This window comes from Pseudopodoces humilis, chromosome 10 (assembly GCF_049639895.1).
Source record: "Pseudopodoces humilis isolate 2021_Gansu_Grassland_sample_001 chromosome 10, ASM4963989v1, whole genome shotgun sequence".
Taxonomy (NCBI): Eukaryota; Metazoa; Chordata; class Aves; order Passeriformes; family Paridae; genus Pseudopodoces; species Pseudopodoces humilis.
The window spans coordinates 14,421,519-14,447,731 of NC_142209.1; the positions used below are offsets into that span (position 1 = coordinate 14,421,519).

At 39.2% G+C, this 26,213-nt stretch overlaps 2 protein-coding genes across 3 annotated transcripts; both read right to left on the reverse strand.

Moving 5' to 3' along the window:
• Positions 1–1,768: 1,768 nt before the first annotated feature.
• Positions 1,769–12,710, reverse strand: RWDD3 (RWD domain containing 3). Its single transcript, XM_005520960.3, has 4 exons — positions 12,626–12,710; positions 6,783–7,261; positions 5,978–6,093; positions 1,769–5,879 (listed from the first exon to the last, which is right to left on the reverse strand). The coding sequence occupies exons 1-4, from the start codon at positions 12,708–12,710 to the stop codon at positions 5,765–5,767; spliced, it is 795 nt and encodes a 264-aa protein (XP_005521017.1). The 3' UTR covers positions 1,769–5,764.
• A 6,378-nt stretch (positions 12,711–19,088) lies between these two features.
• On the reverse strand, positions 19,089–25,734 carry HCCS (holocytochrome c synthase). Of its 2 annotated transcripts, none has more exons than XM_014250936.2 (7): positions 25,638–25,734; positions 25,067–25,216; positions 24,230–24,378; positions 23,500–23,648; positions 22,285–22,404; positions 21,677–21,763; positions 19,089–21,434 (listed from the first exon to the last, which is right to left on the reverse strand). In XM_014250936.2, exons 2-7 carry the CDS (start codon positions 25,179–25,181, stop codon positions 21,236–21,238), a joined length of 819 nt encoding a protein of 272 aa, XP_014106411.1. In that variant the 5' UTR covers positions 25,182–25,216; positions 25,638–25,734; the 3' UTR covers positions 19,089–21,235. The 2 variants fall into 2 exon arrangements, with proteins under 2 accessions (XP_014106411.1, XP_005521018.1); XM_005520961.3 differs by lacking the exon at positions 25,638–25,734 and adding an exon at positions 25,379–25,515.
• Between the last annotated feature and the right edge of the window lie 479 nt (positions 25,735–26,213).

The following is a 26,213-nucleotide window of genomic DNA, read 5'->3' on the forward strand; positions in this document are numbered from 1 at the left end:
TCTACTTGAAGCTTGAATACAGTAGCAACTTCTTTGCTCATACTCCCAAACTTCTTTCCAGAAAGAAATCAACACAAAACCCCCTTCCTTTTGGCTTCTCTGAGAGCCACATCACCAGTGTTTTTATTGCCGTCTGTTCCTTTCTAACACCTCCACTTCCACCAAATAAAAATCAGCCTCTGGCACAGCTCAATCCATACAGCTCAGCTTCTTTCAGCATCTCACGTGGACAGTGTTCTCACAAGAAACTCAGTTATTTTACTTCAAAAAAGAACTGCTTTTTATTTTATCTTGACTGAAAGGTAGTCATAGCACCATTTCCCATAAAAATCTACCCTGCCTCTGTATACCAGCACAGATGAGTGACTGATCAGTGACCAACAAAATCATTTTTCATTCATCTTTTTTCTAAGTACAAGTAAAAAATTGTTAAAGTACACTGAGTTTACCACCTTCAGTCTTAAAATCGTGGCACTGATTTTGCTGTGCAGTGTTCCCTGGGATAAGCACATGTGCAAACTTCAGCTTATTACCCTCCATGGCACTAACATGAAAGGAATACCAGAGAGCTTTCCTGATGTAAAGCTCAGATCAAGCAGCATCCAACCATTCACCTTCTGCATTGGTGGAATTCACTCCATCGATTCTCTATGCGAAGTTCAAGAAATATCCAGCTAATCCCTTCAGTGGCAATTAGATGTTGTCAAAAGTGGTCCCAACAAAGGCCTGGAGAGCACCCTGCCTCCACCCAGCTGGCACTGAGATCTAGTGTAACACTGGGTTGGCCTGTTAAGCTCAGCTCCAGAAAACTCTGATCATTGGACAGCATCCCATAGCTGCAGGAATGTAGAAATTGACAATAGGGAAAGCAGCACAAAGTAGAGTTACTGTTCTCATGCAGAGACCTTTTGTAACAAGCCTCACCCTAAAATAACACTTTGCAATCAATTATAATAGGTAATAATGTATATACAGAAAGAATCATAAATATTTAGAATGGGAAATACTAATAAAATATTGACCCAAATTCCATGATCAGCTATGTTCTAATATAGGATACAAACAGATTATAGGTATCACATTAAGAAACACAGAGAAAATTCAGAAGTGCAGCAGTTGCTACCTTATTAGCATAAAATTAAAGCAACTGAGTGCATAATTAACTCAAAACATTAAGAGATTCATCTTTAGAGTACAACAAATTCCTTAAATTAATGTATTTTAGGCAAATTTTTCCGTCACCCTGAAGACTTCTCTTCACTGCAGGTTAGTATTTTGAAGTTAGACAACACCAACTACTATAAAAGCCAATACATGAACACAGCACAGAACAATAGCTGCAAAATGATACCAGCATATTTCTATTCCAAGTTCCATTTAAGAATATATTTAAGAATATAAGCAATCATAACTCTTGCATAAGATAACAAAAAATTAAGTATACATACAAAATATTAAACCATAACAGAGTGCTGCCAGTGTTGCCTGTGTTATACACAATAAGACAGGAAGATAATGCTTAGTACTACTGTAAGATATATTAAAGTTGATTCCAGCAATTGCACTATTTCATAATATAAGCAATTTCAGTCCCAAACTGGCAGAAATACAGTGAGTGCAACATTTCATCATCTTATTTCAAATGTACTATAGCATGATTATGTTTGTATTTTCACAGATAAAGCTGAAGAAATCAAGGGACACTAGGCTTTAAATCATCCATATGTAGAGTTTATTAAACTATTTTTAAAAGAAACAACGTAAACAAAATATTTTTTTCCATTATGAAGTTTCTTAAGCCTCATTACAGTATCTCTGCATAGAATTTATACTAATCTCAGTGGGTTTTGTGGGTCATTCACACCAGAAGTAAGAGACAAATGCTCTTATTATAGGAAAATGAGATGTAACCACAAAAATCACCCTTATTCACGAAATAATCACATCTATTTTTAGTTATTTTTAATTCATTGTATCAAGGATTTTTATATGAGCTCTTACAGTGTCCTGTCCTCGCTGTAACATAACAAATTTGGGGGGGGAGGGGGGGGGAGGAATTAATGAGACAGAGTAAGTATGAAAACCAGGCAAATTCCCAATACTGATGATGCCCCCCATTTATTTCCCTCCTCTGGATCATTCTTGTTTCATCAACCTTTTTTTGTTTTCTTCATAATTAATAAGCCAAGGTATTCAAAAAGACCTTTTTTGGTCTTTTAATTAATTAAACCAAATTAAACCTCAATTTTGTCAAAAAAACACTTGATTATTCAAGTTGTCAGCTCTATCATTCAATTTCATTTTAGCCTGATCTTTAAAGGAAACACAGGCTTTCATTTTAGCCTGATTTTTAAAGGAAACTATGGTTATATGTTTGTGCTGTCTATACAGAAGCATGCATATTTACCACAAAGTTTTCCTACAACTTCTGAATTTAAGTAATTTCAATTAAAATGAGAGGTTAAGAACCCGAAAGAAACCAGGTACCTACAACTTTGATGAAAAAGGTAACAGGTGAAAAAATGCTATTCACACTTTAAAGATCCACACAAATAATAATCAATTTATGCACAATTAATACCAGGTACAGGGGAACCCACCTGGGAGAACACCATCAGGAAAGTATCTCCTGTAGGGAAGGCTTCATGTGTGCTATAGCTGAAAAACTAGCAAGGCCACAGGAAACAAGGCTTTACTGATCATGCTGTTAGAAGACACCATATCCACAAGAAAACGAGCTTCTAATTTGTTAAATCACCCTTAATTTGTGGATTTCTTCTTCCTTGCAACTGAATTGTCAGACTCCAATAGTTCCTTACACTTCACTAACTTTTTACACGCTGATGCATTTTTCCCCCTGCTTCTTGTTCTTCTCTATCTGTGCATTTTATTCTTCTGTGTCTGCTTCAGCTCCCTTGGAAGGCAGAACATGCACCACAGGACCCATTCTGATTACTTTTGTGCCCCAGAGGCTTGCAGGCTAGCTCATCTCTTTTTACTATGAATGCAAACAAACCATCAGTTAACAGACAGCTGCAACATCCTTTCAAAAGAACAGCCTTTAAAAATATTGTTTACTTGTCTGAACAGAAGACATCCTCCTACCCTTCAAAATAAGTTACTGATTGATAGGTAGGAAAAAGCATTTGCTTCAACAGAATAAGACTGACATCAGTTTTCATGTTCTCTGCTGTCTGAACTGTATCAAGCTGATCAGATTTGTAATTCTCCTGAAGCACATCAAGCCAAGCTATAAACTGTAGTCCTTTCCTACAGTGAATTTGTGGATTTGTCCAGTGTGAGCTAGTGAATAACAAATTCAACTATGGTAAAAATCCATTGTATGAACTGCATTTCCATCTCCTGAAACACAGCTTCTTACAACTTCCTTTGGCAGAAAGATGAACACAGATCAGAAGAGAGCTGCAACTTACCCAACTGTCATTTTCTTTTTACTTGGCTGTTGCAGAATGCCAGGTCCAGCCAAATAGCTGACCAAGAAGGCATCAGGTAAAAAAAATGAAAAAAATATATGGCTTTATATTCAAGTGCAACTGGCAGCCACTGACACCATAAATGGCTTTTCTAGTAGGGAGGAAAACCTCAGTAAGTCTGCATCTAATCTTGCAAGAAAGATGATCACAACAACTTAACACCGCAATTATTTTTGAAGTCACGTACATCTGGCCAAATCTTACAACATTTAGTTTTGCAGAGAGATTATGTTTTCTTATGCTATATGTGCATAGGCCTTTTCTTTAGTTTGATACTTGTCCCATCTGTCACACAGTATAAAGAGAGGCCTTCTGCAGTTTTTCCAAACTTTATACTTCATTGACATACGATTTTTCAACACTTATTTTACCTGAGAACTGCTCGATTATGGAAACTGTAATTTAAAATACATGTTATTTTAATATTTTAAAGATACTTCTGTTTTATTCTGCTTTGTAAAAGTAAGAATTCATCTTCAGATGCACTTAAAATGATAGAAAATTAGATTTCCTGCCTCTCAGGAAGCCATTTCAAAATAATATACAACAGATTTATAAAACCTGTTCAACCCAGTCTCTTTTCTGCTGAGCCTGAAGTACTATATGCAGTAAACATGAAAGACTCATTAAGAAAAACTTTGCTATTATCTCAGTAAATTAGTAATTAGTAAATTAGTAAATCTCAATAAATTAGTAAATCAGCACCAGTGTATGAAATAACATGCAACATATATATTTGAGACACTCTATATTAGGAAAATCATCAAATTCCTGAAAAGCTTCACAAGCTTTCAAACAATCTACAACCCTTTATGCATCTGGTATATCAAACAGTAAAACATAAAAATCTTCCTAGTCTGCTTCAGCTGCTTTTCTAGAATAGATAGAGGTATGATCTCATGGTCTGAGCATGAAATAGGAAATTAGATCTAACATAATGTTTTGCCAAACCATACTTTGTACTGGTCAAACACACAAATTGTACTGGTCTTTCCCCAGTACAATGGAAATAGATTAGTTTATACTGAATTGATCAAATCTGTTTAATTACAGATTACATGAGACATTTGGCTTCTGAAGAGAAGAGACTGAACTTTAGAGAACAGTAAAGTTCATGTTTAGCTACATGCTAAAGCCAATTGAAATGGCAAATGGCAGAGCTAGTTATTAAGAAACTCACGATTGCAAAATTTTTATTACTGGATAATTTATCTAGTCTTGTTAGAGAATGGTTTCAGATAAAATAGAAACAAAAGAACACACAGTAATCGTAATAAATAAGTATCTAATCCTCCCTAGGTAAACAGAACTTGCACAATTCATAAAATTATGCGTATAATTTGTAACACTATACAGATGTAAAACATAGACTACTGATAAAAAAAATTACAGGATGGCCAATTCCAGTGATTGATCCAAAAAATCCCAAATAAACGAACAAACAAAAACAACTTGTCAGGAACCCTGAAAGATGGAAGACTGAAGTCTGTATATATACTGCTCTAACAGTTTAATTGAATCAAGACATCTAAAGCTGCACAGACAGTAAAATCAGGTGAAGTGCAAAAAAGACATCTGTAAACTATCAAAGAAACTATTACAATTGGCTTTACCTCAGCTTTTTATCAATTTAAATCCTCCAAGTGGGTTTTTTTATAAATTTTAGAATGAAAACTAATATTCAAAGAGACACTTCTCAGTTTTTTTTCAGGCCCCAAGTGGCATGAGCTTTTTCTTCAAATCAACCATCGAGCATTTATAGTCAATTAAAGGGAGAATGAAAAATTAGCAAATGAACTCCTGAGGGATATTAAGTATATGCTGTCCTCACATATTCAAATGTGTGCTCGCTATGTTTTCTTATGGAAATATCTTCATACAGTCTTCCAAAGCAAAATTAATTATGCTTTCTAACAGGCCATTATCGACAAATTCAGCCATGAGAGAAACAGAACACTGAAAAACAGGAACTGTAAAACAGTCTGACTAGAAGACTATTTTTTTAAACATTATTTCTTCCCAATCTCATGCTTGCCATGCAATTATCGCAATCAACATCACACTGCTTTGAAAAAGTTATCAATACATAAATGTCAAAAAATATCAATTCTTAATGTATTAATTGCCTTCTTCTTGCAAGAGGATGACTACTACTGGTAATTTTTTCAGAAAAGCTTCAACATTGTTTTGCCACATTAGCCCTTTTATCTTCCATCAGCATCTACAGTCAACCACTGCTTTGGTCAAAGGTCCAGTGATATACTTTAATTTTATTTTAAGAGAGAAGGCACAAACTCAGAGAAAAGAGTTGTAAGTCCTGCAGTTTCAAATTCCTTTTGTAGCTCCTCCAGTGCCGAATATTCTTTGACTTCAAACATCTGAAACCTACATTGTAAAAGGGAAACTCATGAATATGCCTGGATTTGTCAGAATGTAATTATCGATTCTGTTACTTTTCTATCCACAACAGTACTAAATTATACCTTTTATGCTGTGACTGTACTTCTGTCTCACACAGTACTCTCATCATTTTCTCTTTGCATTTCTTTCCACTTGAGTCCACATCTACCTTAGAAGTTTTCTGAAGAATCAAGTACTCCTAAATGACAAAAAAAAAAAATTCCCAAAATATTAAATGCCACCTATGATTTTCAAAGTTTAGTAAAATGAAAAAGCTCACTCAAAATGTAGTCTTTTTCTTAGAACATAGCAATCAAATTTTGAAAGTACCCATCCCAGAAAGTGCACAACTGCTTCTATTCATCAGTTTTAAATTAAATAGGCCTAACTGATTAAGAGAACTTGAGTTAGAAAAGCCAAAACATTCTCACAAAACAGTGGAAGTTTTTACACACAGACAAGAATTCCAAAGCCCAGGCATGCACTAGGAGCACCATGTGGTTTTAAGTCAAGGAAAGAGAAAGCAATGCGTTAGAAATATATCTGTTATTAATTCCTCACCAAATTTTTTTCCACTTTCTGGGGTATTTGGGAAATTCAGGAAAGTGAATCTAGGCATATTAAGGTCAGGAAACAAAGGGATATGGGGTTATAAATCCAGTGGGGAGCAAAGCAATACAGGGCACAGGTCTACAGGTATCACTGTAGATGGAATAGAATGCTTTCTTTTTTTTTAAATACAGAATAAAGTTGCTGGGTCTTCCTACTCTCATAATGATCAATTTGCTTCCAAAATTGTTAATCTTAGAAAAACACACATAAAATATTCAGACATGGAGGTTTCAGTGGTAAATCGATAGACCTAGTCAACATTCATTGTTCCTGCACCTTAATGCTGCTCCTATCACCCTGAAGAAGAATCAATATTATCTTGCCCATGAACATCAGTCTTCCAGTCAGCCTTAGATCTGAAGCCCATTTTTCCACAGTTTTCACATATTTTGCCTTTGCTCTCATGTGATCTAAATGCAAAAGGAGCATCCAGATACCATCTTCTTTTCCTTTTGACAAAGTAGTTTTTTCATTGCAAACTGCTGCTGGCTGCTTAATGACATCTTTAAGATGCTGCTGTACCCAAAGAATCAGATCGTGTACCATGGGCTCAGAAAGATGCTTCTTTGCTTGTTCAAGTAATTTCTCTTTCATATCCATACACTGGGCCCTTGTAAGCTGGTCTGAGTTAACAGAAATATCTGGCAGAGCTGATGGGTAATTGACTGGTAAATGAAATAACAGCTTTAAAAGTACATCTGTGTCCAGCAGTTCTTTCACACTGATTTGAATTCTAAATGAGATTCCATGTGTCTCTGGAAAATATAAAAAAAAAAAAATAATAAACATTAATAGTTTGCTTGAAGCTGAAATACATATATATCATTAAATCAGCTTATTTTCTTTAACAATTCAACTAAAATAACTGACATTTCCTATAAAATAAAAAAGGATTTTTTTTTTCTGCAGGTTGGGGGCTTGCAACCAATGGCTCAAACTATACCTGCCAGGAATCCTGAAATGAAACATTTCTGTACCATAGTAGAAGGAAAATTAACACATTCTAAAAAGCATTCACATCTTTTGGCTCTTCCAAAGTCTAGACAAGCCAATAATAAAGAATTGTCTCTCTCAAACACATAACTCAGCTTCCAAAGCTCAATAGCAAGGAAAAGCAAGGACAACTGAAAACAGACACTTTTCTGGACAGACTCAGCACTGCCCCAAGTTTTCTCCTAAAGAAATCTCTAAGACTTCTAACATCAATACTAATGTAAGAGAAATAGACTTGCACCAGGTATTTTTTAAGACAATCATTCAAAAGCAGTTTCACACTAAGCACAGACTTGGAAAGAAAGAAGTTAGATTCTTTGCCCCCTACCACTTGCAAAGAAAATACACTTAAATCTTTTCTGCCAGCTCCTCTATAACAATTAGACTGACATAAGGAAAACATCTCTGCTGGACACCTGACCCTAGATACTACATATATTAATATGCATCTACTCATATTAATGTAAGTTTATATATCTTCATATCTGCTCAAAATCTGTTATAGGTCTACTTAAGACTAGAATTATTTTCAGAGTGGAAAGGATACACTCAGTATGCAGCAGGAAAGGCTAAAGACCACATTATCCTGATAAATCATATAATCAAAGATGCTTAATATGTACAGTTACATAGTTATGTACAGTATTTCATGAAATAAAACTTTCTTAACTAGAAGGTTCATAGAAAAACAATACAAAACTTGACAAAGTGAAAAGTACAGACAAAGTCCTAACCTACTTTCACTCCTCTGCCATGAAGTAAGAGGGTATCAATCAGACAAAATATGATCTTCTTCAGATATTCTCTGCTTCACCTCTTTGATGCATTCTAAGAACTTCACCCCTTTTCTTTCAAAAATTGCTAAAATGTCAGGTTGAGTCACTCTATGAGGGCAGGAGAAGCCAGATTTGAAAGGCAGATGAGAGGAGAGCTGAGTTTCAGAGCAGGTCTTTTGAAGTGACTTGCACTCTTCCCCCCCACCTTACCTTACCTTCCTTCACATGACAGTCAGATGAATTACGTTTGATTAGTATTGCTGATGCCACTAACCAACCTCTCACAGTGCCTCTCACACGAAATGTATGATTTTATATTTGAAACCTACTAAAACAGTGAAATAACCTGAAAATTACTTGGACAGACAGAAGTACTTTAGAGAGCTTATCTGAGGGCTTGTTTCCAAACCTCCTTCCTGGGTCATACAAAGAACTCTCAAGGTCAGAGAAGTCACAAAATAAAATCAGAAAATCCTCCAAACCCAATAATCAAATTCTAGCAGTAGTATAAAGAAGTCTCCAAATATCTACAGACCACCACTACCTAAAAGTCAAATCCAATGGTGAAAGCAGCAGATGAAATTCCAGTGAATTCAACAAAATCACACCCAACCATGTCTGCATTTATAGGCACCACATGTCAAAAGAGTCGTTTCCTGCCAAGGAGTTTGTCTTCAATCGTCCAACACCCTATCAAAAGTTCCAGACTACCTTCAAGACAAATGTATTCCTCAGAAAAACATCAGCCTTGGAAGAGACCCTTGCACATAGTCAGTAGCTACAGAGGACCTCAAGTTTTCCCATTCCTAATCCCTGTCTTCTGCTACCCTGCCAAATGTTTTTTCCTGGGCCCCAGCAGCAGCTCCTCTGCCATTACACCGGGCTGAGCACACAATTGGAGACACAGGCAGAAAACCTGTCCTGCATGTCCTGGGGCCCCCAGCACCCTCCTGGCCACCACGGAGGTGTCTGCACACACAGCCATTGCACCAGACACAGCTGCTGCCCCATGTCCCTCTCAGGGCAGCCCCACCATGTACACAGCCACCTGGCATCTGGCTGAATGGGGTGAGCATTATTGTACTCCTGCCCATGAATCACTTTGTTTTAAACTATGTTGCCCAAGAGACTTTAAAATGCACAACCTATATAAACTGAAAAATACTACTCTATCACCAGCTTAATTACGGTGACAGAAAAACATGTTACCTTTCTGATAATCCTCCTAGGATTTTTTCACTAGCTTGTCACAACAGATCTCACCAACTCAGAAGTAACAGAGGCATAGACAGGCCAACCCGTGCCCCTTCGACAAGGGCCTCCTGCTGCAGTGATCTTATTCTTAAACCTGAAAAAATCTCACACCTTTCCCTGTGATGAACTAATCTGAAGGAAGCAGAACAGCCTCGCATCCCAAGGTGTATCACCCTGAGCCATCGGGAAAACCCCAGCCGTGCTCATTTACATCTGCTTCAGACTTACTATTAAAAAGAAGAATCAGTTCATAACGTTTGCAGGGCTACAGCATCTGAAGTTTATTTAAACCTTGCAGCATCCATTTTCTGCACCAGTGCTGCAGACACTGGCAGAACAAAGAGCAAACCACCGGCGCCCTGCGCAACCTGGCTCCAAAGAAATATTTCCTTTGTTTGCACATGCTACAAGGGCCGAGTTGTCTTCACAGCAACATGGTGATTATTTCTGAAATAAAAGGTTGGGTATGACTGTTCTGCTGGCATTTAATGTGCTAATCAGACTAAACTCAATACATTTTAACTCATTTTCCCCCATAGCTGCATGCTTATCAGTATATTTAGCTCTAGCATACTTCAGATTTTTTCTTATGTTCCATGTCAACCAGACAGATATCCCCCTCCTCTCCTGCCCAAAGGCATTTTATGCAACACATGCAGTCTATTTTTAAATTCAGAAAATGGCACCTACTAACGTACAAGCTTAGAATATCTAAATATATTTTTATAGCAATCTTGGCGAACAGACCAAAAGAGGGCAGATTAACAATTAAATTATGGATTTCTATCTGTAACACTAATCTTTGCAAATAGATATGTAAGGTAAAAAAGATATGCTGTAATTAGTTTATTTAAATTCATCCACACATCGGTTTTGATAAAAACACATTTTACATGCTGAATACTTCATTGTTAAATTCCAAAAAGCCAAAGCTTTTACCATACCAAGAGACTTGTAAAAGCATTCTTACATTCCTCAAAACCATGAATCCCCAATGGCCTCCTTTTTGATCCCATGGATCTACACACAAATTACTCTTAATGTCTTAAGAGATTGCATAACACAACAGTTTTCCTGGAAGTTATGTCTGTGCACCCTTTGTCCATGACAATTTACATGGTTTGAAGAGATAAAGCAAATATAAGCTGTAACTGGAGCAAAAGTTAATTGTATACTGACTAGAGATTCTGCAGCTCCAACAAAGTAAGTTCCAAGAGTAAGAAAAATACCAGTAATCATTGTTGCAAAATAATCTTTTCAGTTCCAGCAGAAAACTATGTAAACCAATTAAATATACCTGATTGTACCACATCATGAGCACAGCCTGGTTAAAGGCCCTCCAAGATCACAAAACATCAATATAAGTAAAATAGCCTACTCCCATTGTGCACTTGTGGCACCTCACTTTATCTCCAGGAAGGTTTCTACACCTTATAGATTTTGATAACTTATAAACACAAGATCATTTTCCATATATGAAGCACAGAGAAGAATGTGCCTATATTTCTCAACATATTTGGAGGAACAGACGTGTATATGCAATGTTCAGATATGTTCACGTTTTTTAAAATTAACATCTGATAAGCCTGGATATTGCTTTTTCAAACTACGCCCAAAATAACATTCTTGAAATTTTTCACTTAAAAATAAAGCTCAGTTGAAACATTTCATCAATCATGTTTTAAAAATACAACCCTAAATACCAATTTAAAAAAATAAAATGGCAAAATTACATGCCTTCACTGGAGCAGAAGCTGTCTCATGCGTATCTAGATACAAAATTCTGGTTTTAGATTACTGTGGTTAACTGTGCTCCCTGCAGACACTAATGCCTTCATCCAACCTCTCCCCTCAAGCACAGTCACTTACAATAGGACAACTGCCCAGGACAATGTCCAGATATTCCGAGTATCTCCAGTGAGGAAGACTCCACAAGCTCTCCTGGCAGCCTCCAGCACGCAGCCACCCTCACAGTAAAAAGTTTCCTTATCAATCCCACTTCTTTAGGGCTGAACACAGACACGTGCAGACAAAATCTGACAGCAGGCCACCACATCCATCTTTAGCAGCATTCCCCAGAACGTCACTGCAGTCCAACAGCAGGAAGCTGCTCCCTGTCCACCACTCTGCTGGGGAGCTGGGCAGAACTCTTCAATAGCTCGCAGACACTGCGGACTTGTGGAACACAATACAGGCACACTGTGTGTAAATGTGCATGTGTATCTCTCTCAAACAAGTATCTTAGTTGTCATATCTGTGGTAGGCACTAAGCAAGATTTACTGATGGTTTGGATCTGAACAGACACCAGCACTTGCATATCCTACCTGACATTTAAGCCTGACAGAGCTTCTACTGCACACTGGAACTACTGAGATTTATTCTCCCTTGCTGAAGGCACTTCTTCACGGTACCGTACAGCACAGACTGATCAAAGCCATCTCTTAATACTATGTTCTGATCAGTGGCCACCACGGCCGGTGCAGAAGCCATGAAGACATCTACACTCCCTGCACTCCTTGCCTACAGCATCCAGCAGCTAATGGGAGCAAGTACTACAAACCTGATCATTCCACCCACGGCAAACACGACATATCAGCCTCAGTATCCTGTAAAACCTACAGCCCTACACATCTTGTGAAGCCGGAGAACATCTGGCATGTCACGGTTCCCAGGGTGTCAGCTTACCCCAGAAAAATACAGAGGTGACCTCTTCTCATGCACTGCACGAGCCGTACCCCTATTCAGTATTACCGGATAAACACCTGGTCTTGTTAACGCCTACAAGATTCACCTGCTTGTTTACCCAGAGAGCCAGCGCTGCCCCTCGCTCGCCCCCAGGGCACTGCGGGGACCCTAGCTAAAACCGAGCGGGGCCCGCCGGGCTCCGTGCCCCACGCGAGGCCGGCAGCACACACACGCGGCGGGACAGGGACAGGCTACGAGCGGCAGCACCGAGCGACTGAGCCCGTTCTGCCCCGGGGCTGATCCCTGCCGTGAGCGGCCCCCGCAGCGCTTCCTCCCGGGGCTGGGCCGGGCCGGGCCGCGCGGGGCAGCGGGAGAGCCCGAGCAGGGGGCAGAGATCGCGGCCGCGTCACCTGAGGCCGCCAGCACTTCGCAGGCGCCCGGCTCGCAGTAGATGGCGGCGAGCGCCGACAGCTCCTCCCGCGCCAGCTCCGACATGGCCGCCGGCGCGCGCCGCCGCGCCCCCTGCCGGCAGCGGGACCTGCACCATGGCCGCCAGGGGGCGCCGCCGGCCCGGACCGCGCCGCAGGGAGGAGAACAAAATGGTCGCTCCGTGGGGCCCGCAGCCCGCGCCGTGGCCCCGAGTCCGACCGGCCCTGGCCCAGGATGTGGAGCGCCGTTCGATGGTGTGACACACGGGGAGGAAGAGCCGGCTCGGCCGCGGGCTGTACACTCGGTCGCAGCCGCACACACCCCTGCTCGAAGAGTTACTAGAATATAAAATAATGTTTCTTATAATCAGCTGCTGTGCTTCGCAATCTCTATTACCAGCCCTCAGACCGAGTTTGTACCACAAGAGTGCCCGAAAGATAGGCTGGAAATAAATCCCCACAGACCGGTGTCTATAGAGCAGGTATTTGTTAATTGCAGCACTGGAGGTGAGGGGGATATTTCCACCTAACTCAACCACCTTTGTCAAGTGCTGTGACAGTATAGTAAGTACAGTAAGTATTGCTTAGTATCACTATGTGATGACACCACACGCCTGAACTAATTCACATAGTATGATCTCATGGTTATTTGATAGTTATTTTGCACTGCATTTGCATCTCCCCAATTTGGGGGTCGTGGGGGTCTTTGATGAAGGCTTCTAAGGTCTTCTTCACGTCTGAACTTTCCAACTTTGTCTTTAGAGCACGCGCAGTTACAGTGTTCCTTGGTCTATCTGCTCTTAACTGGCCTAAATTCGTTGTTTTGTGGCTCACTGGCTCTGCACTTGCCAATTTTTCATTAGCACTATACTTATCTACCTCTAAATCTATTCACCTGGCAAGTTTTTTCTTCTTTTTTTGTCTATCCAGCATTAAGCAACTAGTTAGCGATACACTAGCCATTACATTGTATAAAAAGTTATTTCTATCAGGTTATATAGGTATAAAAGTTATGATTCAGGTTACATAGGCATAAAAAGATTATTTGGGTTATATAGGTATCAGGTTATATAGATATATAAAAAGTTATGATTTAGGTTATATTGATATCAGGTTATATAGATACATCAGGTTATACTGATATCTCATAACTCAAGCTATATAAGCACCTTGGAACTTTGATCAAAGTCATACAAGCATCAATTAACTCCCAGGTAAAATAATCCAGTATCTTCTATTATTACAAAATCCCTTTTAAAAGCAAGTGCTGGGGGTGGTTACTTTTCAGGAGAGTATATCCTGCTATTTCTAACCCCCTAACTTGTGTTGGAATAACAAGAACTATGAGGTGGCTGAGCAGGGGAGGAGGAAGATGCTGGGAGGGAGCAGCACAGCCAGGCTGCTGTCAGAATGAAGGCTGTGGTGGAAATTAGCCTTTGAAGTGCCTCCATTCTATTATTAAGAACTTCCTTGCCCCGGTCTTTCCCCCTTCTCCTCTGCCACTTTGCATATTCCATTTTACATGTTTAAATAAAAAAGTCGATGTAAATGTCTTTTGAATTGACACTATCACAAGACATGGAGGTCTCTATGAATAAGTTACTGCACTCTGACATTTGGAAGTCATCAAATGAGACAGTATAATGTCAGCTTGATATTTTTCACTCTATGAAAATATCAGCTTCATGTCCAAGATCTAAATTCCATCTTAATGTAATAAATTTTTGTGTATTCACAGACAACTGAAAATGCTAAATATTTAAATTTGAAATGAACATCTACAGTTACAATCTGGCCTTCACATTGCATTATTATGAAATTTTAAGTCAAGATCTTATTTCCCCTCTTTATTTCTTCAAGCACTGAAGTGTTTGATAGAATTTTAGCCATATTTTCTAAATGGAAACTTCCCCATCAACATGTGGCAAAGTTAAAAAAGAAAAGTCTTGCTTTTTCAGCCTATATTAAACCAGCTCCTATATTAAACATCCTGTCACAAAATGACTGTGCCACAAGTATCTTCCACTTTGCATGACAAGGCAAACAGAATGCAACCTTTCATACATAGGTTAGATTAATCTTCCAAGTGTTATTTGCAAAAGCAGTATCCTTTGCCTTCCACACACTACATAATTACAGCCTCAATTAGGTGTTGTTTCAACAACCACTAGTGAATATATATAAAATGGTGCATTTAGACTGGTTTTTTCCCTAGCCTGAGTGGCAAATCGGAGGAGGAGTAGACAGACATTTGGAAAAAAGTAAATTTGTAACATCCATCTGTATCTTTTTACCATCAATTCCATTTGCCACCTCCTCAATCGTAACTGCAGGCGGTGCTAAAAGCACATCCTCCAGAAGGCATTAAAGGACCACTATGAAGTCTAGAAGTCGCTGCAGTTGCCCATTTGAGGTTCACAAGATCAACACTAATGAGGAACCCATAACCACAGCGAAGGTGACAGCTGACCAGCGCAGCACAAACCAGCTTTTTGGCACTGCTGCAGGACAGCTGCAGTGCCCACGCTTTCTGATACAAGAGTGCTGCCAGCTCTAATGCAGCCAGAATGGCATTCTTACCAGTCACAACTGTCCTTACCTGAATTAAATAGCACCACTTTTTCAGAGACCTGAGAAAGAAGCTACCATTTCTCTAATAACAACTGTAAGTGGTACTGCAATGGTAGAAGTCTTACCCAAAATGGCTTGTACAAAAATAGCAGGGAGAAACCAACAGGAAACCTGTAAAAATCTCTCCAATAATAAACTAAGAGGCAAAAGCTTGAAGAAAACAGAAAGAGAAGCAACCCCAATAATTGAAAATACATGATAAAACATGGAAGTATTTCCCCCCCAGTATTCTTATGTACAGCTAGTAGAAAAGTTTTCTTTTTTCTTTTTTTTCCTGTGTTTTTTTTACAGTAAACAAACAATTTACATTGCAAATTAAAGCTGCCAAAAGTTGCATGGTTTGCTGTAAGATTAAATTCAGAATTTTTATGAGGTTTTGTTTTTCAGTTCTTGAAAATGAGGTAAAAAATTCTCATTGATATATAACAAAAGATTTTTAATTAAAGGGAAAAACAAAGCAGAGGAAAAACCTTTTCTATTTCTTTTCCTTGTATGTATTTTAGAAGCAAGTTTTTCAAGGATTTGTGATCTAGCAGTGCTTTTTAAAGGCACTTGCATTTATTCTCCATGCATCAAACTGCTCAAAGTCAATTCCCTGAGACACTTAATCTTTTGGCAGATGGAAACTCATTTTGAAAGTGAACTAATGATCAATTAAAGCATTAGCTATTTCTGCAGACAGGAGGTTTATGGGGTCATAGTCTTCAGAAGCTGGAGGCAAGAACAGCAGCATGTTTAGCAAAATAGCTAAAACTTTCTGTAGTTACCAAAAAAAATTGGCAAAACATTGGAAAACAAAAAACATTAGTCTTTTTTTTTTTCCATAATACATAGAAAACAAATGTGATGGCTTCTATTTTATGAGAGAAGCCATGGTCTAAACTGAACATCAGCAAAAGAAATAATCTAATATTTTAAATTTTCTTAATGCAGCCTAATAATTTTCCTAATACTTCCAATAAATTTGCATAATCCTTTGAAAATGGGATTCATTCCAACTCCAGTCAAAAATATATACCTTCACTGCAAATATGCAGACCCATCTTGTGGGGAGCTGCCAATGGAATCTCTGGCTCCCTGGTCATAACACGTCATTTCACACCTGCTCAAGGCCCCACCATAAGGTCTGGAGTCAAGTACTCTGCCCAGATGTTCTTATGTAATGTGACATATAAGTAGCAACACCAAATAGATGTAACTGTCACATTCATAAAAGAATCCAAGATTCTTCTCTTAGGAGTTTGACAAGCCATTTTTTCTCGAAAGAGAAGCACATATAAGTGATTAGCCATCTAATGCAAACTAAAAAGGTTGCTTTTTATGACCTGTCATATCTACTATGACCACAGATTCCTAATACTAACATTGATGAGAGAATCAATACTTACTCAATTCACTGCATAAAAATCTTCACATGCAATTTACCTTGTACAAAGGTAGAATAATAAATAGAATATATTTTCTTTCAGTGAGAGTAAAAATGCAGGAAGTTGCCTAAACATTTGTAAAAAGCTAGCCATCCTATACATTTTTAAAAAGAACATATGTAAAGATAATTGTGGGTAGGGAAGGGTATGATACTGAACAGATAAGCACATCTAGCATTGAGGAGTGTATTTTATCCTCAAAACATTCACCTTCTACATCAAGTATATTGGCTTGTGGAACCTTACTACATGGATTCTCCAGGTGCAAGCAAAGAAGACAGAGAATCAGCATGCCATATCATTTAGTAAGTGTTGGGAAGAGACATCTTTAAAAAGATGGTTCTGAAAGAGGCATTTCTACCTTCTATAAAAAACAAACTTCAGTAAAAGTCCAAATACTAGGCAGTGGTTCTTAGTCTGCCAGTTCATTTTTAGCTGCTGAGCTACAGCAATGTATCTGCCTTTACCTTCCACAATTAGCACATTAGCTACTCTTCCCCCACACTTTGATACAAGAGTGGAACAAACACAATGGGAGTGCAGAAGATGACAGACTATTTATGACCATTTTCAGAGCACTGAGAGGTCCTTTGCCACTCTCACACCTTTTGAAAGCAGAACTGTATTCATCAGTGCATTTGAGACTTCAAATTTACAGAGCACATTAAAGTCCTGATGGTAAATAAATTATGTAAACACTAGACAGAATTTCACACTAAACTAGCATGCCTCTTTCACCTCATAATTCAAAAGTGGTAATCCAGAACACTTTGCTTTGGCAGTAGAAAGAAGCAATAATAAGAATGGACACAACTATCTTCTTACAGCAACACAGTCTCTTTTACAGCAAAGCAGGGCAGAAATTTTAGGGCTTAGCTGAAAAATTATTAGAGGGATTGAAGCTAGGACCATGAACATAGTATGAAAGGAAAGAGCAAAGGTGTTTCTAGGGAACAGGGGAAAAAAAATACCAAAAGTGACAGAAGAGCTACAGCTCCCTGTTCCAAATTGCATGCAAGGGCGAATTGTTACAGGATAACTGAAGAGCCAGGAACTCCAGGCATTCCAGAAAGATCAGCCTCTGAATTACCCCCAGTTACAGGAGCACCCGTTTTGGCCAGATACTAGCAGCACAAACTGCAGAAGAGTAGAGAGCTGGTCCCTTGTGACTGAGCAGGGAAGGTGTTGGAGGCAGAGCACCCGGTCAGGTGCCCCTGTAGAGCAGCAGCAGTGCCAGGCACCCCAGTGCAGGGGAGCCACCACAACCAGAACCCATACCTGAACAGCTTCCTGCTCCAGGAAATAAAGGTCAGAGCCACTCCTGACTGCATGTGCATCACCCATGGCCTGATTACAGCTGGGAATGCTATGCTAGAACCCTTTTCCACCAGTCTCAGAGTGCAGTTTCTGGCCACTGCAACATCCTTAAGAACACATCTTCAGACCAGGAGGGCACCCCTAGCTGTTTTCATCCACAAGAGTCAAACACAATAGGTCAAACAGGGCATTGATACAATAAAGCAGAACACGGGTGAACTTTAAGTGTCTAAATACAGAACTAATTATAGAAGCAACCTTTCTTTAGTGAGTGTCTGCATTTTCCCTTTGGAATGTGCACAATGTTAACCTTAATTTGAGATGTTTGGTTCCAAAATTCTGCTTCAGCCTGACCAGGATTTTGAACCTGATGTCACTACAGAATTCCCTGAAAGAGCTTGATCAGGATACTTCTTCACTTTCTTGGGCTCCATGAACACTCCATACCTTTTTATGGAAGAAAAACATATAAAAGTATTTATTTATGCATATACAAACATTTCTTTTAATATAGCCTGAACAATAGTTTTTCAGTTAAAACATCCTTCCTAAGGATTAAAAAATACCCAATTAAAATCACAATTTTTCAAAATTACATTGGAATTATAATAATTTTAATTCTAACATCTATGCATCATGCATCAAGAAACCCAAGCCTGAAGAAGAAAACTCCATTTACTTCCTTAAGTCTTACTGCCTGTAGAAATTAATTATTTTCATTTTTTCTTCTACGATTTTTTTTTTCCATTTTCTTGTATTCCTCTCAAGCTAGCCAGACTCAGGACCAATTTATTTATTATCATATGCTCTTATTCTGAGAACTGCTGTTTCAGTTAGCAAACACTTGAATTTAGTCCTTGGGTTTTGGTTCCATATTCACCTGAAAAATGAGTATGCATATATTCAAAGATGTGACAAGAGTTAAGTTGTAGTAATTCACAATAATACATAGTAACAATATCAAATATATACTCTACATCAAGGTTTCAGCTGTAATAGACTAGAATCTCATATGACACATGCAAAAACTCATTTTAATAATTCTTACAGCTAAAAGCATGATCACCAAATACCAAAGTTAAGAAAAGTATATTTATTTGATTCTCCTTTTAGTTTGATGACAAAGTAGTACATTTCATCAACAGTAGCACAGAAAAGAACAATTTTGAATCTATGGAAGATGGAAGGTAACAGGAGATAGTAAACACATGAAGTGGCTTGTGACAGTTTCCCCAGATTTAGCAGCGATTACTATTTCCATGCTCTCAACATCACACTGCTGAAATCAACAAAGCAAACTGATGCTTTTGAAGCTTCTACTCCCTACAGTGGTGTAGCCTTTCCATATTTTGTTACAAGAAATAGAGACTCCTCAGTGTAGCAAGTTGTCAAATGCATAAACCAACAACTACAAAAAAATCCAAAACAAAAACAAACAACATACCACCCCAAAATAGTACTCAATCTTTACTGTTAGAAGAGAGGTTTCTTCATGAGTCAGATATGCTTTATACAAACTCACTTTTCATTTATCTCCTCCACACATTGCCTGTTTAGATGAAACCTTTTTCTTCCCTGTTTATCATATATATATATATATATGTATATATATATATATATGTGTGTATATATATATATATATATATGTCTGAATCACTGAAAAGGTGAAAAAGGAATGAGAAAGCGGGTATTGGTAAGAGCATGGTTTTCCTCGTAGCATTCTGGATAATATTTATTCCTACCATGCACAACTTGTCTCTGAAGTGGGAACTATTTGTGATCATTAGAATTCTAAAGAAGGAAAGCTTCCCAATTTTCTCCCTAAATGGGAAATGATTTTCCTGAAACATTAAGAGGGGCTTCACATCAAGGAGGAAAAAGAAAAAAAAGGAAAGGAAAGTGAAAAAGGTTCCAATGTCAGTTGAACATAGGCCACTTTCAGAAAATGAAATGTACAGCTAGTTTCCTGTTTAGGTTGGGGAGTTCCAAGAAGGCAGCTTCCCCATTTGAGAAGCTACAATGTTCTGTTCTCTAACTCCTTTCCCAAGTGTTTTGCACAGCACCTGAAACTTACTGAGTCGTGCAAACTTAAAGCTATTACAGTGGAAGGCTTAAATTAGTTTCCCTTACTAAGCACAAACAATAATCAATTCTTTCCACCATGCGTCGCTCTTAGAAAACACTCCAATCAACCTTCTCCCTTGGCACTTTTGATACTTTTTTTAGCCCTGTTATGTACACACCTGTAATACAACTCACTGTACTCACAAGTGTGACTGTGTAGTCACACCCTCTTGTGCAATTCCTTATTATATAAAAAAAACATGCTGTAATAAATATTGATGCAGCCAGGATGCCAAATACAGGTGCACTGCAGGAGGTTCTTTAAATAAGGCTTAGTTCTGTCCTGAATTCATTACATGATACATATTATGGACATGAAAATACTAAAATAATCCATTTTCTTACATCAGAAAACCACCTTTTAAATATTCAAATAAATAGCCATTAAATATCAATTTTATGTCCCTTTAGAAATGCTGTTTTATAAGTAATACTCATTACCTGCTTCTAAAATACGTTCTTCTGTTCAAGAAAAATTGCAGATTAAGGCATGAGTATATTCTCCTTTTCTAGACAACATACCTTCAAAATACTCATAGCAAGCTACACCTCCTTTAACTGATTAACTGAAGTTTTCTGAGGATGTATTTGAATAGGTAAAATGTCCGTGTGAAACCAAATACATGGTTTTACAGTGTAAATAAAACGTGTAACTTGAAAGAGTCCAGATCTTTTACCCCTTATTCATATGTGAAATAACTTATGAAATTTCCAGTTTTCACTAATCAAGTAATACTCAAAACTCCAGTCAGAATCAAAATTTTAATGTATTTGGAGCAGCACTGAACTCATTAAATGAAAAGAAGGCGAACTTATGCAGAATCTGAGACAAAGTAAGAAAGGCTTCCCAGTACTTAAGAAAATTAAGATACATGTTTTTGCCACTGTAACTTTATTATTGCATTTGAAACACCACAAAGCACTGGTGTACTCAACGAGAGATTTACCTGTCCTCCCTTCCCACCCCCAAAGAACAGTGGTGATGATGAAAGCAATGACAGCTGCAGCGAACTTCTATCTCAAGTCCTGATATTCACATGTCCATTGTCTAGGAGGAAAGTGGTTACTTTTTGAGTACACACCACAGGAGCAGTTAGGAAGTCCAGCGCCACCAGGCCACCTTCACTCTGTCCCAGACAGCTGAGAGCGAGTCCAGCGCAGGGCGCACGTCCAGGATGGTGAACTGGTAGTTCTTGTCCACTGCTCCGCCGTCGTAGTAATCGATAACGTAGCGCACCTCCTTCCCACAGCGGTCAACTATCCAGTCATGCCGATCAAAGGGTAGCTCATACCTGGAAAGGCCAGGGAACAGGCTATGGAGATATTTTAATGGACATTATGAACCTGGGAGAGGGTGTGGAAGTCCAATTCAAGATTCATTTGTCTGCAAGATCCTAAAAGTACTTCTCTATCTTCTGGCAATTCTAACTTGCAATACCCGCTTCGAAACATCTTTACATTAATTCTACACTACGTTTCCAGGCACATTTCTCTAGCCTCCCATCTCACTGCAAGACCTTCCCTGCCCACCTACCCCATCCATGAACGTATTCTGGCTCTTGGTGAGTACTCCTTTGCTTTGCCTCCAAACCGCATCAGTGACGGCCCACATGGGCATTCCCTGTGCACACAGTTAAAAAGGAAAACAGTTTTTACCTTTTAACACAGTCGTATTTTCAGTGATTAAACCAATATGGTAACTTGTCTTAGTAACAGAGAAACTGAGCAGAAGAAAGCAACAGTAAAAATTAATTACAAGTGACAAAAACCAACTTCTTTCCTTTCTTTAAAGCTTTGAAAAGTGACCCAGTTTCTGCCAGCACTTACTGCTGATATGATAAAGTATCTCTAATATGCTCCACACCATTGTTCTGTCAAAAAATCAGTTCTCTGCAAATCTAATCCACACATTTAATAGATTAAAGAATAGAAAACCATAATCCAAACTACTGTGTAAAAACGATCATGGAATTTCAGTGAAAATTTTATAGTACTGAATGTTTAACTAGTCTGTGTCTTGTAGGAACAGGGTCTATGCTGACCTAAAAATTAAGAATTTGCTTTACACCAGTCATGCTAAGTTTACAACTCCAACTTTGTCATAACAAATATTCCCATATGCAACATTTCATAAGTACATACATAGCATGTAGAGCTTCCCACTTCAAAATCTCCTTCCAAGCTTGCTCATTATTTTGATTATGAATCTTAATAATGTTGGTCATGTCTTCACTTGTTATGTCATCATCTTTCCACCTCCACCTAAAAAACAAGAACTTGAGAACAGTTTATAAACATTACAGCATGACTATTCCACCTTCCTAGGTTTATCTGATGAACTTTTGAATTGAGATTTAAGGTTGTATGCAAGACACAAGACAAGTATGAAAGCTTCTGCTTCATCTGCTTAAGCATCTTGAGAACCACTTCATTTTCTGTGCAGAAGTGTGGGTGTCCAACTTATCATCACAGAGATCCACAAAGTCTACATAGTTAAATTAACAGCTTAACTGCATCAGAAAGTTATCAAGAGTGTGCAAACATCACCACACCTACAGTATTCATAAAAATGCTTAGGAAAAATCCCACTTGCATTCCTAATGCACAGAAGTCCTGTATTCAACACATTTTGCAAACACTTAGAAACACTTTTCATCTCTCTTGACACTGCACTTTGACTGCATGTGTGCTTCCTTTTCAACTGGCATAACATTAACACATTTCAGTGTTTAAAGGACCAAAACTTGCATGTTCCATACAGGCTGCTTATCTCATACTGTGTTATGAACCATATCGACATGTAGGAAAAAAAATTACTATTGCTCCAAAAGTAAACCCCTGTAAAGTTCACCTGTTAGAGAATGACAAACAAATCATTACAAAAGAACAAGGAAACATCAGCACAGGAGGATTTTTAGTCTTGCCTACACTAAATTTTTGTAAATACCAAAAATATCTACTTAAAAATTTCCCCATTTCTAGCAATTCTGCAAAGTTAGATGTTCTTAGAACATCACAGAACTTCTACTATCATTTTACAGCATTACCATGAAACCAGCTGATTTTGAAAGTTGGCAATCAAGCAAACTTTGTCTACACCTGCATGGACTTCTGGGAAAATTTTCTGAGCCAGGAGCAGTTGCTTGACATTTTTTACCTTCCTCCTGATCACTAGAAGACACATGGCCTTTGAAACCAACTCACCCTTTAAAATAAAGATTACAAAAATAGTACTTTTTTAAAAGAGCTACTTTATTATTTACTGGTTAAAATCTACAAACTCTTAAAAAAAAAAAATTATACTAGTTCATGAATTCCAGGCTCACAGACACATCTGATAATTCACAGTGTATTTACCCTTTTCTTAGCATAGCATTCCAGAACATTTGCTCTGAAGGGTAGACCCATTTCTTGTCAGAATGTGCTCTAGGAATGGAAGATTCTTCTCTCACAGTTGATAATGGAAATGGTTGACCTGGGGATGGCTGCTGATTGGGAGGAGGCATCTAGAGAACAAGGAGAACCAACAACAAACTAGAGTATTTGCATTTTTTTACATTACAGTGTTTGAGAAAAATCAAAGCATAATCAATCAACTCCTACGAAGATCAAGAAGTTCAGCCTTTAAGTCCACCAAAAATTTTCTTTTTCTGCAGCAGAACTCTTTTCACAAGTTTGTCATTAGAGGACTACAGGAAAGCTTTCTGCCTAAACTTCAATTTTCAAAAGAGCAATGCTGTTTGTAGATCAGAGGAAATCTTGGAGATGCAAATTACGCTATTATGCAAAAACTAAAATCCACCAATGTATCATAAAAAAACATTTATGCAACTAGTTAACAGAGAGCAAAAGATACTTAAAAACAGGAAAATCACCAGAAATTTAAATTTTAACACAATGTTAAATAAGATGTAACTTGTTTTTAAATAAAAATTTGCACAAAAAGATGAAAGGCAGTCTCAATAACAATAATAAAAAAAGTTATTTCCCAGTTTCTAGCTTACATTGTACCACTATTTACATTTTTGGGTATAGTACTTCAGAAGAAACAAGACTAAAGAAAACACATGAAGTAAGCAAAAGTTACCATATTGCTGGGATCTATGTCATCTTTCATTTGAGATGCACCAGATTTCACAGGACATGCTACAAACTCATAAGCTCTTTCTTGATGTGCAGGAACATCATCTGTGTTCTCAGTTCTATGATCAGCAGTCTTCATGTGCATTGGACAACCTTAAAACACAACAGTAGTATACATTTTGCTACAAGATAAAAATTCTAATACATGAAATGGAAAAGATCACTGAAGGCTCATGTAAATGCAAATGGGTATTTCACTCTTCTGAGTTTTTCAACAGTTTTAACTGCTCTCTTTCCTGCATTTTAGGACACAAAATAATTATAATATCTGAGTTTCCTGTGTAGTCTTTGAATGCTCATTTCCTACCTCCATGCTGGTCCCAATACTTAACTGTTTGCACTTAAGATTTCCTCAGGGAAGCTAACCCAGTGCACTGACTGATCAAAAGAAGAGCTGATGTTCTCCAGGCATTCATCTCATTCCACCCTTCTGCTGCCCTTTTCCAGATGAGACAACCAGGCAACCAGTCACCATCTCTGTAGGGGCTCTCTGACTCTCTGTGTACCACATCACAGAACAGATTTGTAGGGCCCCAGTGAAATGGGACAACTGGGAGTGTCCCACAGGTTCTACAGCAAGCACCTCCTGTCTCTATAAACAAAGCAGCTTGCACAGTGTTCTGGAGAACAACTGACTCCTCCTAAGGAAAATTTATTTGAGAATTACTTTTGTTAAGCAAAAACCTCAACTTTATTTGAAAAATTCCTCCCTCCCACCCCAAAATTTTTATGACTGGTTTCCATGTTGAATTTATCTCATTTAGGTTTCAAGAGTGATTACCGCTCATTTTTTCCTGATGCATGGGACATTCTGAAGGTGGAGACGCCGTCTGATATTGCCTGGATGCAGCTGGTGGCTGCTCTGCAGCAGCCGGGGAGGATGCAGACAAACCCATGGCCTCTGCACACCGGGCCCTTTAACATCAAACTTCTAAAGAAAACAAAGCAAACATTCGTAACACAAAACTATACCGGTTATTTATTAAGGTGAACGCCAAGTGCAGGTGCAGTGATGCATCACCAATTAAAAAATTAATTGAAAAATCGATGTAAGTAACAAGCTTCCAGCCCAAACAAAAACCCAAGCCCCTACCAGAGCTATCCTGAGCTCCTCCCCGGCCGCCCCTCAGGGTCAGTGGCGGGGGGCTGTGCCCGCACGCGGTGAAGGGCAGCGGCTCCCGCCGGAGCGCCCCGGCCCGGCCGTGACCGTCCCGCAAGGTCAGGGCAGGCCCGCCCCTCTGCGCGCCCTCAGCGCCCGCCTGCCAGCGCCGCGGAGCCCGGAGCCGCCGCTGCCGTGCCCGGAGCCATTGCACACGGCGCACTCTCCGCACCCTCCTCCTCCTCCTCCTCACCTCGCCCGGCCCGGCCCGGCCCGCGCCTCCGCGGCGGCCCCCAGCGCCTCGCGAGAACGGGGTTCCGCTGCGCGGCTGCGCCCGCCGGCGGGGGGCGGGCACGGGGGCGGGCCCGGGGCCGGCTGCCCCGCCCGGCTCCCCGCCCGCCGCTGGCCCAGGGGCCGGCTGCCCGCCGGGCCCGGGGCTCACCCTCGCAGCCCGGGCGAGGCGCGGAGGAGCCCGCGGGGGAGCAGGGCAGGGGAAAGGAGCTGGCCCTAAATTTGGCAGCGACGGCGAACTGTGCGAGCCGAGGCTCGCGGTAAGCCCCGGGCAGCTGCGCTAGCGAGAGCTACGCGTGCTCGTAGCTCGTGCTGTGGGCTTGTCTGTGGAATCATTATCCCTTAAAACCGCAAATAATTGCTTAAGTACAGAAGGAGCCCACAACGTATTAGCAGCACGGATCGACACCGTAAAGGTGTATCCTTTTTACTATTAAACTTACGAAGATCAAGTTATTTAAGATTATTTTTAAACATCAACTAGCCAAGAAAAGTGTCACAGCTCTTTAAGATTTCCCAAGAATGTTGCCTTATCTCC